Below are 16,650 nucleotides of genomic sequence, written 5' to 3' on the forward strand. Positions count from 1 at the left end.
CATCTCATTACATCTTGGGTTTGCCTGGGAAGACCAGCCCTGAGGCACTGGTAGCATTGGTCAAAGAGCAGCAGGGAGCAGCCATCACTAGCAGCATTGTATGAGAGACGGTTCAAACTTCTCACAAAGGTTTGAGTATCCAAATGTCAGCAAGGATGGCAGGCCAAAATGCTCCTATATGAGGACCGTGGGCTTCAGGGTTTCCTTCCCCAAGAGTAATTCCTGTTGCAGTCAGACTGAGGAAAACCTCAGTCTCTGTGTGGGATGTGGATTTGGCTTTGGGACTGAAGAAGCAGCAGCAGATGCTGCAGGGGCAGAGCTGTACTGGCACAGCTGCAGACAAGATCATAACAAGGGTTGTGGTTCGAGACTGTGCCCCTTCCGTGCAGATGTACTGGGCACAGAGAGCAGAAGGCTGAGGACCATAGCACACAACAGATCCACTGCCAGCTACATCAGATGGGAGCATGTAACTTCCTGAGGTCAAATTTGGGTAAAAAAGAACAATACCATCAGTGTCAGACTAGAAAGCCCTGCAGGGCGCTTTGCCCTGAGATAGGCTGAAGAATAAACGCTGCTCACAACAGCACGATCCAGTTATTCCTGGAAGTGTTCACTAAGAAAATTCTTTAGTAAATCATCACTGCACCAGCAGAAGCCAATACTATTTTAGACAGGGTTTTGGTAAGCAATGTAAGAATTATGAAAGAGCTGATGAAAGAAAGAAAACTTGTCCTGAACTAATTATGGCTTGATTGAGATTAATTTAGACGGAGGAATAAAGACAGTTCTTGAACTAAGAATGGAAAAACAGGACCGAGCAGCAGGCATTTCTGCATTGGAGAGGCTGGGAGAGCAGGGTGGAATGGGAATTCCCTGAAGTCAGGCTGACTCCAGTGAAAACAAAGAGCAAAAGACCCTTTCAGAAATAAGAAAAGCAACAGAAGAAATGAGGAGGTCTGCTCAGCAGGGAAAGTGGGGCTGAAGATCAGTTTAACTGAGATTAAACTGCAGAAATCAAGGCGTTCACAGATAAAACTCAGTGGATATTTGCAGTGGGAGGCTGAGGAAGTGCCACCCTGAATCCAGAAGGACTGACATGGGGCATGTGACTGGAGAACAGCCATTGCGTCATTGGTGTCTGTGAAGTTGAACAAAGATCACAACAAGATAGGCTGATCCACTTGTCCTCATGCTGACAGACCTTAAATCCACCTGCAAATCTCAACAGACTTCCAGCTTTCAAGGTCTCCAAGTCATTACTTCCACCCTCCCACCCCGCTTCCAAAAAATAATGGAAATTGATGGTTGGATGGAGCTGAGAGTCTGTATTTGAAATCCTGTTTCACCAAGAACAGAGCCACAAATTCATAACTTCTTCCAGCATTTCAGACCTAAAGCATCGTTTGCTTCTGCCAAACAACCAAGGTCTACATACACTTGAAAGTTCATATAAAATAAGCCGAATGTTTCCCAAAAAGGTCCCGTGGGTGCCTGGCTTTGAGTTTGTGCTAGAGCTACTGATTCACCCCATGAACCTTCCTCCTTACCCCCTCAGGGAAGACTAACACATGCAACTCCCATAAACTTCCTGGCTTATGTGACAATTCTTGTGTTGCTTAAGTATAATGGACCATCAACTTTCCCCTGGGATAAATTTGTCCCAGCAATCTGTGTTTTAGTGCTCTACATCTTGAGGGAGTTGATAGCGTTTGGGATTTATTTTAATGGGAGTTGGTAGCTCTGATCAATTGTAGGAGCTCTATTTCCACGGAAATGGGTATTTAATAGATTTTTGAAAATGGTAGTTATTGACCCAATGGGCCTTAATGGCTTAAAACCCATCTGATTGTAGTATGTAAGAGTAAATGCATATGATTTTCAAATTAATACTGGAATAGGTAGTAAAAACCCTTTTAAATTGCAGGGACGTGGTCAATAGGGAGTTTCCATTTGCTTGTTTGGCCTTTCTATTTCTATCAGCATGAATCACGGCCATCTCTTCCTCAGAGAGACTTCCAATTTCCTCACAAGTGAGATCATCTTAAAACATGCGACACATCTGAGCCCCATTGAAGTAGGAGGACATCTTTCATTAGGGGAGAGCCAGGCTTTCAGAACGGCTGGCCTCTTGTGGTGGGAGCAGAGGACACGTGGAGCATCTCATCCTCCCTGGCCACACGCACTGTCCCTTGCTTCCTGCAAGCAATAGAAGTCAAAGGACCCCTGGGATTCAGCTCAACCTACAGGTTCTCACTTGAGGATCAGGCGCTCAAAGTTCCATGTAGAAAACTTGGTTCATTTGGAGGTTAGCATGTCCCAAAAATTTAAATAGGAGTGAACTCTAAAGGAATTCCAAACCCACAAGGTGAAACGTGGATTTAAAGTTTTTCCAGCCCCGCAGCTCTCCAATATCTTCAAAGCCTCAGCAAAGGCTGCAATCACTCCCTGCTTTGTACTCATCTCCTGACTGCAGGAACGTAGATACCGAATTTTTTATTTGTCTGAAACCAGCCTGTGGGTTCAGGCTTTGCAAAGAGCGTTGTGAATTGGAACAGGCTGCCCAGAGAGGCTGTGATGTCTCCTTCTCTGGAAAGATGCAGAACCCTCCTGAACCTGTGTGATCGCCCATAGGGAATCTGCTTTAGCAGAGGGGTTGGTCTTGATGATCTCTAGAGGCCCTTTCAAACACCTATAATTCTGTGATTCTGAGGTATCATCACTGCCAAACCCAGGAGAGTCCAAGCCAAATATCCAGCAACAACATCATGAATAAGCAAGCCTGCAAAAGGGATGGTGTCCCTCCCATTCCCTCTTACCTTCTCTTTCACAAACCCAACAAAGAAAGTTCTGAATAGCAAGTCATTGGAAAGGAGACCAATATTGTCATTCACTGCTAGTCTTCCAGCCCTTTAAGGCAGTTCCCTGTGTCATCCCTGAGGCAGTCCATAATGCATCCTACCCCTGAAAGTATCCATACTCTGAGAGCATGCAAGGAAGGAACAATGCCCATGGCCAAGTGTAGCTCTGTCTGAGTGCGTGACTATTAGGACCCTGATGGGCTGGGCTTTCCACCTGTGTCCTGTGCTGACCCCTCACTTGTAGCAGACACTAAGGATGCTCAGTCAGTTGCATTGGCTTGTAGAGAACCACCCTCTTTCACCCAAGGTTTATGCTTAAGGCCATCTGCAAAAGTGAAAAAGCCCCCGCAGACCTACCAGGGCTGCACAGGGACTGGTCCCAGGGAAGAAGAGTGGAGCTGACATCATAGGATGTCACCACCTCCAAAGCCAGGGACAGAGAGCTGGGTGCATGAGGGGAGTTAATGGGAAGAATGTGAGAGAAGCAGAGCAGGAGACCCAGATCAGGAATAGGTGGGGAAGGCAAGAGCCTTGCAGACAACACAGCAGCAGCTCAGCGAGGCCAGGAGCCCAGCATCTTTGCACGTGGTTCTGCTCCAAATCCCAGCACGGGCAGCAGCGTGGCTCCAGCACATGCCAGCACGCCTCGGAAAGCTGTCCCCCGCCTGGCTGAGCACCCGCTGCCTTTTCCCAGTGTTGATGCTGGCTGCTGAGCCACCCGCGTTACACAGAACATGTGTGAAGGAACATGTTTGCAGCCCCTTGTGGTTTTGCGAGGCAGAATTCAACAGTGGCAAGTTATTGTAGAGCAGGCTCCAAGCTAAACAAAGCCAGGTATGGTTCAGTTTCTGCCTGGGTTGTTTGTTTCAAAGAAAAATAGAAAACTTCCAGGGCCAGGGCTGAGACTTGCAGTGCTCTTTCCCTGTCTCAGACAGTACAGATAAGCTTGGTCCCCATCTAAACCGCAGGTGATCTGTTGTAAATCAGCTCTCTCTTCCTTTCTGCCAATGAACGAAGTAGCAGTCCAGGTGCAGGGAGGTGTCCCCAGGAGCCTGAAGCAGGATAACACTAGTGGGTGCAAGGCTCCTGCTGCTGCTGCTGCATGGGGAGCCAGCTAAGGGCTGGGGCAAATTGTGCAGACAGCAGTGCCAGCTCGTGCCGTGCATTTAATCAGGCCTGAACAGCTTCATTTCCTTTCATTAAATGCCTCTTTTAACCACCCAGTGTCTAGGAGGCAGCAGAGCAGAGCCCTAACACTGTATTGCTGCACAAGATGGCTAGGATTTTCATGCCTCAGTTTCCCCATCTGAAGAGCTGGAATTAACCCCTCCCCACAGCACAGGCAGGTGGGCACCTCAGAAAGACAACATTTGCTGTGTGGGTGAAGGACCTTTCCCAGGGTTGGCAGCAGTGGGTGAATTTGCTGAGCAAGGATGAATTCGCTCATTGAAGGGCAAATACTCTTGGTGTTAGTCCAGAAGGAGATCAATACGGAGAAAGAGAGGAAAATAAATATATTCAGACCAAACATCCCCACCTCTTCTTAAATAAGTAAACAAGGAGGGGAAAAATTAAGTCCCCAGCCCCCAACTTATTTTTAGGCCCAGGCAATTGGGTATCCCAGCCGGAGTGCATACAAGCCAGCATTCTAAAAATGCTTTTCTCGCGAATGTAGAAAGGATGCGAGATAATTCTTCAGGGGAAGTTTTGTAATGTAACAGCCCTACTTTAACCACAAACAAGAGAAACACCAAGGCTACCACCGCTCCCTTTCCCGGAGCCCTCCACCTTGCTCAGTTCTGCTGGGCTTGGGCTGCATCGGATCCAACCTTCTCCCCACATCACCCTCTGCAAAGGGACAATTTGATTTCCTATATAACGATGTCAGCAGAGCCAAGGCAAACTAAAAATGGTATGCTCGCTCAACAGCTCCAGTGTCCGCGGCGCAGCCTGCCAACCCAAACGTGCATCAATCATCCACAAGAGCCCATCAGTGTGGGGTGATGGAGTCCCACCAGCATGCTGCCAAGCACCCTGCTGGGTCATTTCCTGGGATCTCAGCCGCACACGGACGGATGAGTAGGAACCCCAGGGAGTGCTGAAAAGCTGGAAACAGAGTGACTCCCCCCCTTCCCCAGCCCAGCCCTTGCACACATGCTGTTCCTTCACAATTGTTGTCTGGATTCGATCAGCCCCCAGGATGGTGGTATTGCTAGAACAATAGCTCACATCTGGATGGGTTGTTTTCCCTGAAAGTGTCTGGGCTCCTACAGCTGCTGGGCAGGGATTGCTGCTCCCGCTCACACGCGGATCGGGTTGTCCTCCTGCACAGCTCCAGCCACCCTGGGGCACCGGGCAGGTCTCTGGGAATTTGTGCTACCCTTCCCTTTGCCAGCCCGAACTGGAGGTGTTACATCCTCTTTCTCACAGCTTCAGGAGAGCAGATGCCCTGAAAGCCCTTTGGGATGCTCAACTCATACCCTGATGTATGATGAAGTTTGGGAGACCTCCCTCCTCCAAGAGCCTGGAAGAGAGGCCAAACCAGAGAGACAAGCACATCCAACTCCTGTAAGAGACAAGGATGGACAACTGCAGCCCACAGCAGGGAAGGAACAGCTCTCACAGCAGACAGGAGATCGGATGGAAGAAATAGGACATCTAAGCAAATGAAACACATCCCACTGGGAAGGTGAAGGCAGCAGTTGGAGGCTGAGGTGAGCAGCCCCCCAGCAGTACCTGGGGATGACATGAGTGCAGACACACGACAGGGCTCAGGAAGTCACACTGACCAAGAGCAGAGCCCATTTTCTTACCACTCCCTCTCAGACTTCATTGCTCCTCAAAACACAACTCTACTGTTGGGTTCATCTTTGGCACAACATAACAGATGCAAAGGATGTGTTAAGTGCTTTCTGATGTATTTGGGCTGAGAGGATCAAAAGCAAATTTGGGGTTTTTTGACCAAAACCAGGACTCTGGGTGAACTCAGCCCTGGCTATTTGCCACTTTATGAACAAGCACGTCGGTGGACATCCTGTCCTCAGGATGCAACAACCAAGGACAATCCCATCCATCTTTGCCAAGTTTTGAAATTAGTAATCAATAAGAAGAGCCCAGAGAGAGTGGGCTCTCTTTCCCGTTCAGCTTTTTTATGAGCTCAGTCTGACCTCTCTCATGAAACTTTAAAGAACCTACCAAGGAATCCATCAGGCTCCAGCAAAAAGCCCTGTTAATTACTGCACCTGCCCAGCCCCAGTGGACTTACCACCGTGGGGAAGTGGCCACCAAGACCAGTACTGCTACCTTTGGGGTTCCCTCTGGGGTTCCCAAGATGCCCATCTCTTTACCACCTTGCTTACGGCCCCCAGACCTGAGCCCAGCACTTGTGGACTGCTCGCTATTCTGGCTCAGGTTTCCTGTAGCCAGGAAAGGAGAATTGCTGAGTGATAGTTCATTCTTGGGGCCTGTCCACAAGAGACACTCGGTGAGGTTAATCTGGATTAGTGCTTGAAGAAACCGCTTAAACAGCAGGAGGCTCCCAAACAGCCCTAACCCAATTAAGCATCTCTCCCTGAGGAAGGCAGCCTGGCTAAGCCCACATTAAGGCCCATCAAGCGTCCTGTTGATGAGATAGATCCTAACATCACAGCTGTGGCCATCCCAGAGGAGGCAAAACTGAATTTGCTACTCTGGAAACAAGGGGTTGGCAAAAGGGAAGGGAAAATGTGGGGCAGGGAGTGTGCTAGACAGCCCCATCAAGCTATGCCCCTCAGCTTCCTGCCCTGTGGTTTTCAGGGCCATACCAGAGGAGGCTCTTTGTGCCTGTGGCTGTCCTGAAAGGCAGTACCTCCACTACCAATGCTTCTGCTTACTGTGTTATTTCTGTTCCTTCTGCTGGTACCCAGGCTGCCCTCCAGTTGCTCTTTTCACACACACTGTGTCACACACCAGGCTCACAGTGTAACTGCCCAAGGGGGGCCCATACTGAGTGTTAATTGCTGTTAATGAGCTGTTGCTGCTTGCCTTCCTAGAGCGCCAATTACAACAACACTCGAGCTCTGTAAGAAGATGATGTCTGCAGCAAATGAACACAAACTTACTCCTGGACCCTGGCATTACACTGCCAGCAGCTCCTGGAAAAGCAGGAGGAGCTGGGTGCAGGATGACTGCTGGCAGTTCTCCTGCTATATCTGTCCCCTTGTTCTTTGTATGGTCAGTCGTGTCCTTGACTTGCCGTCCACATCTCCTGCCATGGTCATGAGAAAGGCTCAGTACTACGGTCTGGCTGTGTGCACACCAACACTGCCATGGGCTCAGCACAGCTCCCTGCCCCACAGCCTTGCCACTCTTCCTTCCAAGCCTCATCTGCCTGCTGTGCTATTGATATTGGACAACACTACGCATGGCCAATATGCTGGAACCAAACATAGCTCTAGAAGTGTACAGAGGCTTTCACCAGCTAAGAAGCACTAGAGCTCCCTCTGCTCTCTCCAACAATCAGATCAGCCTCTCTCAAAGATGCAGACGTAGAGAGGTGAGGGCTATTCTAAAATGGCAAAAGCTTTTATACGTGCATAAGGTCATGCAAGCCAAGGTATTGGGGCCCTTCACCAAAACAATAGCATCTGTCGACAGCACTAAGTAAGAAATTGTCCAGTGTCTCGCGCTGACTTTCTCCTTTGGATTATTTTTGGCAGTGCTGAGAAGCATTTGCATCCAAACCACTGCTTTAGAGAGCCTTGAAATAAAATATGGCAGAGCTGATTCACCGTGCAGAAACCCAAAGCTCCGTTGTGCCACCTTGACCTGAAAGGAGTCGTCCAACAACATGTTTCCCCCTGCCCATCTCCATCAAAGACAACACCACGCTGTCCCCAGCCACAGCTCTTACCTCCAGGCACCTGGCTCCTGTCGTGCTGCCTTTCCTCAGTTTGTTAAGTTTTATTTTCTGTTATTCCTCCCGTTTTGGCTTCCACCCTAAAAATCCTCCTGCAAGTTTCCCAGCTGCCCCGCTCCTCATAAACACTCATTTAAGCATAATGCTTTATGGCCAAATGCCTGCTTGTGTATTTTGGGATGAATCCCCTGACCCGTAGGAAGTGCACCAACCCAACCAGCTCACCTCACCTCGCCGCTTCCCAGACTCATACTAGTAATCTCCCATGAAACAGCGGGGTACAAATTCAGGTTGTACCTACCCCAAACACCCTGGTACCCATGCAGGCAGGGGAAAAAGAGCTCAGGAGCTCAGTAGCACCAGGATCGTAGAGTCATAGAATCTTAGGATGGCTTGGGTTGGAAGGGACCTCAGGGATCATCAAATTCCAACCCCTCTGCTGCAGACAGGGTTGCTAGCTGCTAGATCATGTACTAGATCACATTGCCCAGGGCCCCATGCAATCCATGCCCCCAGATTTCCCAACCACCATGCAAGATGGATTTCCCCTTCAGAGATTTGCCTACAGTCCCGTCTTGTCTGCAGACCAATGAGGGCTGCAGAAAGAAAAATTGCAAAAGTTTTGTTATTTCCGTAGTGTTCCCATTTTCCCACAGAAGCAAGGTTTTTGTTTTGTTTTGTTTTGTATGTTGGTTTTTTGCTTTGTTTAGTTTAGTTTTGTTTCTTTCCCAACTTTCAGAGGAAAATCCTGACAAATGGAAGCCCTGATTCATACCAGCAAAAATTCAGCCTTTTTAAATTTAGGTGGAGCCCTTTCTGTCCGAGGATGAAAACATTCCTCTAACTGCACACAGAGGGTGAGGACAGAGCCTTGGCCATGTCTCCATGAAGTAGCAAAGCCTCTTCTGGTGGCCAAGTGGCAGTGGGCGGCTATCCTGAGCAGCCATGTGGCAGGCAGCAGAACCACTCACCACACCAATAATGAGGAACATCATGATGTTCTGATCATTATTAACATTATGATGAATCTGATGGGCACAGGCCATCAGATTTCATCCCAGGGTGGGAAAATATCTAGGGGTCACGTCTGGTGCCATGGCTGAGGGGGAAACACTGAGAGAAGGGCTCCTCGTCCTCCCCCTGTGCTTCCTCAGATGGTGAGAAAAGCTCAGGAATGGATGAAGACACCCATTGCCACTGTCCTGGTTATGGGCACCTGCTTCCTGCATTCCCACTGGGGGATCAGGAGCTGGCTTGGGAATGAAGATGTGTTTGTAGCAACAGCCCAGCTGCTCCCACAGCATGGAGAATAGAAGGGAAGGAGAAAATCCAGAGGAACTGCATATCTCTAACCCCTCCCCTGAATGTTGCTCTCCCTTGGGGAGAAGAGAGATGCGTGCAGAGCCCCCATGGCAGCAGGTGCCCCCATGCCCTAGCACCATGCAAAGAAGCTCTTTTAAGGCATTTTGCACCCATGGTACCTGCAACGTCCCCCAGGCAACCCTCAGAGTTCACAACCTGGTTCCCTACCTACCTGTACGGCGAGTCAGGGTCGAAGCAGGTCCTGGTGACATCAGTAGCCCGTGGGTCACAGCAGTCGCCATCATCAAAGTCATCCAACATGTTGTTGCACTCCATATGGCAAACACCGTCGCGGCGCTTCCAGGAGAAGCAGCGCCCGGGTCGGCGGCAGTCCCCGCCATCATAGCCGGTCAGTGGGTGCTCACACTCAGGGTCGCAGCGCTCGTTGCCCACCTTACTGGGCTCACAGCCCAGCAGAACGGCACGGCGGCGCAAGGACGAGTTGCGCACCTCCAGCAGGCTGAGCTGCCACGAGATGTTGTAGGGGCGGAAGGCCTCGCTCAGCGCCCGGTGCTGCCGCCACACCTGCTCACGGCTCACCGTCGGCCGCCCGCCGCTGTCCTCGGCCAGGCTGACCACGCGGTACCGCACCACCTTGGCACCGCGCAGCGGCCAATGCTGGTTGTAGTGGGAGACCAGCTCCACGTTGTCGCACGCCGTCTGCCCGCAGGCTGGAGGACCGAACGGATGGAGGATGGGGGGTACGGCGGGGGGCAGAACCCGGCGCCGGGGGAGTGAGGCTTCACGGAACGGCACCCACTGTTGCTCCAAAGTGTCCAAGCCGGCGGCCAGCACTGGAGAGCCGCTGGGCACCTCTTCAAGGAAAGCTCGCTGGAGCTGCGCTTGGGGCAGCGCATCCTGCCACAAGGCCAGCCCGGCCACGTGTCCCCGAAAAGCATGAGCGTCCCCCCAGGCGTCCCCTCCCAGCAGCAGGGTGCGGCAGGAGGCCATGAAGGTGCTGTGCAGGGGCCCTCCCTGCCCATCAGTGCGGCCCACCCGCACCCCATCCACATAGAGGGCCATCCAGTGCCCGTCATAGCTGGCAGTCAGGTGGGTCCAAGTGTCCGGTTGGTAGCGGTGGGACCCTGTCACCTCGGTGGCGGCGGCCGCTCGGTCTGTGCGCAGGGAGAAGAAGAAGCGGGCGTCCTGCTTGCCACCCAGGCGCAGGGCACGGATGCCCAAAGCCCAGCCCTTATTGCTGGCCGTGTGTGAGCAGTTGTCGAAGACTCCTGCAGAGGGGATGGGTTGGAGAGAAAAGAGGGAGGTGGTGAGAAGTGGAGAGCATCGCTGCTCTGTGAGCATCCTTGTGGCATGCCTCTGCCTCCTGCACTGAGATGACTCTTAGGGATATGGAGCACAAAAGAGCAAAGCACATCATCATGTTTCTATGTTCTGGGGTGAAGGAGCAGGGGAGGTTTTCAGAGTCGTAGACTCAGCAAGCTTGGAAAAGACCTCCAAGATCATCCAGTCCAACCATCCATCTACCACCAATATTTCCCCACTAGCCCATGTGGTCACATTGAATGAAACACAGGCAAATAAAGTCGGACAGGGTCTGGATAGTGGGCACTGCTCATTATTTGGGTGAGCAGGCGGAGGAGCCAAGAGTCAGAGCTATGGAAGCTGAGTGGAAAGGGCATGAAGAGCTCAGCCAGTTGGAGAAGAGAGGCCAAAGAGAAAGACATTCCCATAGGAGCATGACTGCAGGCTGGGGTGAGACACTGCGCTTTCAAGGATTAGAATAAGTCAATCCAAAGCAAAACATCCTGCGTTCCTGAATCTCCAAGATATCTCAATCTTCCATCTCGCAGACTTCCCTCACCCTGCAGTTAATGACCACAGGTGGCTGGATGCACCAAACATTACAAACGAACATGAGGACATAATAAATACTCTCAGTACGACCTTCAGGCTTGTGTCATAGAACCACAGTATGGCTGGGATTGGAAGGGACCTTAAAGGGATCACCCAATTCCAACCCCTGTTATGGGCTGGTTGCCCCCCTCCAGATCAGGCAGCCCAGGGCTCCATCCCTGGCTTTGGGAACCTCTATGTATGGGGCACCCACAGTTCTGGGCAGCCTGTGACAGACCCTCACCACCCTCTTGGTGAAAAATTTCCCCCGACATCTACTAGGACCTCCAAGTACTTCTCCACAGGGCTGCTCTCAGAGACTTTTTATTGCAGTCTGTGCATATTTCTGGGATTTGTTTGACTCAAATGCAACACCTTGCACTTGGCCTTGTTGAATCTCACTAGGTTCACAAGGGCCCACCTCTCCAGTTTATCAGAGTCCCTTTGGATGGCGTTCCTTCCTTCTATTGTAGCGACTGCACCACTCAGTTTGGTGTCATCCACAAACTTGCTGAGGGTTCTCTCAATCCTATCATCTGTATCACTGATTATGTTAAAGAGCACCAGTCCCAAGATGAGCCCCGGAGGGACACCACTCCTCACTGACCTACACTTGGACGTAGAGACATGGCCACAACCCTCTGTCTGTGACCTCCCAACCAATTCTTTACCAACCAAATGGCCCACCCTTCAAATACATCTCTCTCCAATTTAGAGATAAGGATGTGGTGTGGGACCATGCCAAAGGGACCACATCCAAGGGAACCAGGTCACCACGACCCCACATATCCTTTCCAGCCCTCATAACCCAGCAGCAAGCTTTACAAAGGTCACTTCAAGCTCTGCTGGACCCCAAGTGTTCTTTGTCCTTGTCTCCTCCAAGGAGGACAAGCTGCAGCCAAGTGGTCACAACCACTCCAGCCAAGATGCTAGCAAAAAAAAACAGCCAAACACAAAGCCTACATGGACAGATGAGGTTTGGCTCGTTTTTGTGTATGAAACCAGAGTGCTGGGTGGAAGTGCTGGGCCTGCATACTCTAAAGCCATCCTCTAGGATTTGCTCATTGCTGGGACAGAGGAAACAAGGCTTGGGACCTCCTCCTGCAGTTCACTCTGTGACAATCTAGGGTGCCCCAGATTTGGTTAAATGCAAGAAGAGAGCAAAAACAGCATTGAGGTAGAGCAGCTTTATGGGGAGAATGGGACCCAGCATCCTTGCAAACACAGTCTGAGTGTGTCCCATAAATTTACAAGTGGCCCACCAAAATGGAAAGAGCCATTGCAGAGGAGATGCAAGTCTTGGCATTCACAAGTCTAATTTGGCATCTAGTCTATAGGATGGGAAAGGGGAAACATAACCTGGCTTGTGACTTGTGCCCAGGATTAGAGTGATAATGTTGGATTTAAAACATGCGTTGTTGGCAACACCACAAAAACATGAAAGGAAGCAGCCGTGCTTCAGCACCAATATGCAAAAAGCTGGCCACAAAACTGCCCTGGGGTGTAAAGTTCAGGCAACGGAGACAGAGAAGGAATAAATAACCCTTTTGATTTGACTGCCAGGAGAGTGGTGAAGAAGTGCACAGCTTTATAAGGACCACGCAGAGCATCCTTTCCCCTGGAGCTCCTCCCTGAGCACCAAGCAGCCAGTGCACGATTCCATCCCAGCAGGGCAGAAGGGCTGGAGGTCCTGGTGCCACCTGCACATACAGAACACAGCAGGAAGTGCTCCATCCCTGTCCCCATTACCACGGGCCCGCATTGCCAGCTGCAGGGTGCGGGTGGGAAGCTGCGGGTGACTCAGCCAGCCGGAGGTGCGTGGGGCTGACTCAAAGCCTGGAGCGGGGGATCGTGCCAGTGCCAGTGGTCGCTGTGTAATGACGGGCCCACCCTCCACTAAGGGAAAATTAAATGACAACAAAAGAGAGAAAACTAGCAGGGGAAAGTAATGCAAAGCACCTGCAGGGCTGAGCTCCAGGTGCAGACAGCTCTGAAAAGGGTGGGTGGGAGACACTGGCTCAGCTTCCCTATCTGCCACCCATCCGCTCTCCTCTTCTGCATCCCACAGAGAAAAGTCTAAGTGTGGAGCCCAGTGGTAAGCAAAGCAAAGGGGTTCAGTGGAGGGATGGAGAGTGGAGAGGCACAGGCTGCCCAGAGATGTGTGGGTGCCCTATCCTTGCAGACAGGCTGGACGGGGCTCTGAGCACCTGATGGAGCTGTGAGTGTCCCTGTTCAATGCACGGAGTGGGGCCAGATGGTTTTTAAAGGTCCCTTCCAACTCAAACTATTCTCAGATTCTTATTGTAGCTCTCCATCACCAGCCCCTGGCTCCTGGGTCGCCGTGAGTTAACCCCACGTGCCATGTCTCTCCGCACGAGGGAGAGAAGCCCCCCTCGGCAACCACGCAAAGAAGGGAGCCTGGGGGGATGCAGAGCCCAGGGGTACCGCGTAGCCCGGGCCGGGGCGGTGCGCGAGGTGCGGCTGCCACCGTGCGGCCACCGCTCCCGGGACTCCGCGGGCCGGGGGGGATCCGCCGGGAGCTCCGTGCCCCAAACCCGGAGGAGGCGAGGGGCCGGGAAATACAGCCCTTCTCCCGGTGAGTGCCTGGGACGCGGGGAGAGCGGGATTTGGGGTGTCGGTGGGACTGTACGGGTGCTGTCACCTGTCGCAGGTGAGCAGCTGCGGATCTCGGCTCTGTCCCCGCGTCCCCCCCGCTCCTCCCGGCCTCGCATCGCATCCCTTCCGCCGCATCCCGTCGAGCTTTACCTGCGATGACGGCCGGGTTGCTCTGTCCGCCCTCCGCCTTCACCCACAGCTCCAGGGTGAAACGCTCCCGTGGGATGTGAGACAGCGCCTCCGGCCGCGCCGCCAGCGTCTCCCGGCCGCCGGCGAAGTACAGGGCGGGGAGCGGCCGGCCCCGGGGGGGGCTCGGCACCCGCGCCGCCCGGCCCCGCAGCCTGCCTTCCGCCTCGCCCCGCGGCTCCTCGCCGCCTCCCCCGGCTGCCCTCGGCCTCCGACCCCGCTGCCTCCCGGAGTCCGGGGCTGCGGCTCCGAGCCCCCCCTGAGCCGCTCGGCCAGGGTACAGCCCGTAAGGATGGTGCGGGGGGGCCGCCCGGCGGCTCGGAGCCTCCAGCCCGCACGGCTGAGGGGGGTCGGGAGGCCGGGGGTCCCCGCGGGTCAGGCTGAGCGCCGTCAGCAGCAGCGCGACCAAGGGAGCCCCGCGGCTCTGCATGGCCCCGGGGGGACGGGGGATCGGGGGGCGGCGGCCCCGGGACTGCGGGAGGCTCAGGGGGGCGGCGGGCGGCAGTCGGGGTAGCGCCAGGGCATCCTCCCCCGGTGCCGCTGCCCCCAACTTTTTCCCCGGCGCCGCTCTCCTCCCCTCTGCGGGCCCGGGAGGAGGAGGAGGAGGAGGGAGAGAAGGAGGAGGAGGAGGGGGAGGAAGAGGGCACGGCCGCGGAGACCCCTCTGCCTGCGGCGGGGCCGGAGCTCGCTGCCCGCCGACACCGGGAAGGAGGGAGCCGAGCGCTGCCTGCGGGAGCGGGAGATGCGCCCTTATCTAGAAAGCCCCGAGGCGCTCGGCTCCCCCCGCCGGGGAGGGGTTGGGGGGGTGGGGGGGGCTGCCTTATTTAAAGATGATTATATCCAATCTAATAAACCCCGAGCGGAGCATCGCCCTTCCCTCCCTCCCTCCGCCTTCCCGGGCGCTGCCCAGGGCGCAGCACCCCGCCGGGACCCGCTCCCCGGCTCGGTTCGGCGCGGCTCGGCCCCGGGCTGGGAGCGGATCAGGGGATGGCAGCGGTGCCGCGGCCGCACCTGCGGACACAGCGCGGGCTGCCCTGCTGCCTGCCCCGTTCGCTCCTCTCCGCGCATCGCCGAGCAGCCAGGCGTGTTTTTCTCTTTTCTTTTCTTTCTTTCTTTCTTTCTTTTTTTTTTTTTGTCCTCCCCCCCACCCCCCATCCTCCCCCACTTCTTTATTTTATTCTCCCTAAGACGAGCTGTGCCCACACTTCGCTCCAGTCGTGGCACTGTCTCTATCCTCTATCCCATCCCTCACCTGACAGGAGGGGGCCATCCCCGGCCCTCCCCACCCAGAGCTCAGCGCACGCGATCCATGCAGCGGAGAGCCCCGGAGTGCCCCTCCACCAGCGATCTATGTTTCCCTATTCTTCCCTTTTTTTCCCCACCCTGAGCAACGGTCCCATCTGCTTGACACATGCAGAAAGGTGGGCTGGAGGCACGCTGCCCAGGCTGGGGAAAAACACAGCTCCCCAGGACCCACTCTGGCACATCCTCTCCCCCCCGAATATCATGCTGCCAAATCTCCCCTGAGAAACTCTTGGGATGGTCGGGTACATCTGAAAACCTCAGTGAGAAGATGACTTTCTTTTTTTTTTTTTTCCCCTTTTATTATTATTATATATATATTTTTTTCACTTTGAAGCACTATCTGTGGCGGTCAGTCTGAAGCAGGGCTGCCAGCAAGAGCTGGGAGGCCCCTTCCAGGGTACCGGCTTGCAGAGCAGCCAGGCAGGAGGGAAGGGATTGAAGCATGAGCAGCGGGAGCTGCACGCACGGGGCTTGTTTGCTTCCCATGGAGGTTGGGGGGTTGATGCTTTAGGCATTAAAAATAGCACTGGGAACGCTGGAGGGGTGGCACAGAGCATCACCAGGACACAGGGATGCAAAGAGAGGAGGAGAGGATGTGTGAGGGGTGCATGAGGACAAGGAGAGCTTGTAGAGGGGGAGCTCCATAGTTCCTGAGGATGGAGATACTGCCCAGGGATGTGGGATGGACCTCAGCCCCCTTCCAGTACAGGGGTCCCACCCGCTGCTGGCATGGGTTGGAGGCACCGCTACCCAGCGCTTGGCCCCACCACAGTGTTGTGCTAGGGCAAATGCCAGCGGTCCCTGCTCACAGTGCGTGTGAGTTTAGGAATGAGCCGAGCTTCTGATAGCCCTGTCTACCAGGGGCTGATATCAGTGGGTCCCATGGGATGGCTTATTTTCAGTGGTGGCGACTTTATTTTAAGCAGTTATTCATCATCTTGCCACGCGCCCTGCTGTGCCAGCCAGCTGTCACACCAGGAGCCCGCACCCCAGCAGCCCCAAAACACGTGTGCCAGTCCCATGAGGATGGATCCTCTGGGCTGGAGCTGGCTCTGAAGCAACAAAACCCTCCAAAAAGGCACATTTCCTTCCACACACACACAACAAAAAATAATCTTGCCTCATCAGTGCTCCTGCATGATGGTTTTACTGGTGTAAGAAAATGGCAGGACCTAGGGATAAGTTAAGGGAATAGGGACAGCAAGTGCTTTGCCAGCCTGCCAGCCACCATGAATGCTAGCACACAGAGGTTTTCCAGGCAAAACCCCACGTGACAGGAAATATGGGGAATCATGGAATCATTACAGTTGGAAAAGACCAGTAGGATCACCAAGCCCACCCACAATGCATCCCCACCATGCTCACTGACCATGTCCCTCAGTGCCACACCTCCACAGCTCTTGGACACCTCCAAGGACGGTGACCGCACCACGTCCATGTGCAGCCTGGAAGAGCCATCCCCACTGCTCTTTGCCATCAGAAACTGTCTCCAAGTCCTTTCCTACTGGTGCTCACAGATGGGAGCAGGTGCTCCAGCCCCTCCTCCAGCTGTCCCTGCTCTGCAGTGCC

At 53.7% G+C, this 16,650-nt stretch overlaps 1 protein-coding gene across 1 annotated transcript in view; it reads right to left on the reverse strand.

Annotated features, from left to right (window-relative positions):
- PAPPA2 (pappalysin 2) overlaps positions 1-14,206 on the reverse strand; it is a 73,950-nt gene extending 59,744 nt beyond the window's left edge. Inside the window, exons 1-2 of the mRNA XM_052666680.1 lie at positions 13,741-14,206; positions 9,293-10,349 (exon numbers count right to left, since the gene is read on the reverse strand). Coding sequence (XP_052522640.1) covers positions 9,293-10,349; positions 13,741-14,206 — 1,523 coding nt within the window. The remainder of the gene's footprint in view (positions 1-9,292; positions 10,350-13,740) is intronic.
- Positions 14,207-16,650: the final 2,444 nt, after the last annotated feature.

This window comes from Tympanuchus pallidicinctus, unplaced genomic scaffold (assembly GCF_026119805.1).
Source record: "Tympanuchus pallidicinctus isolate F22 unplaced genomic scaffold, pur_lepc_1.0 scaffold7, whole genome shotgun sequence".
Classification (NCBI taxonomy): Eukaryota; Metazoa; Chordata; class Aves; order Galliformes; family Phasianidae; genus Tympanuchus; species Tympanuchus pallidicinctus.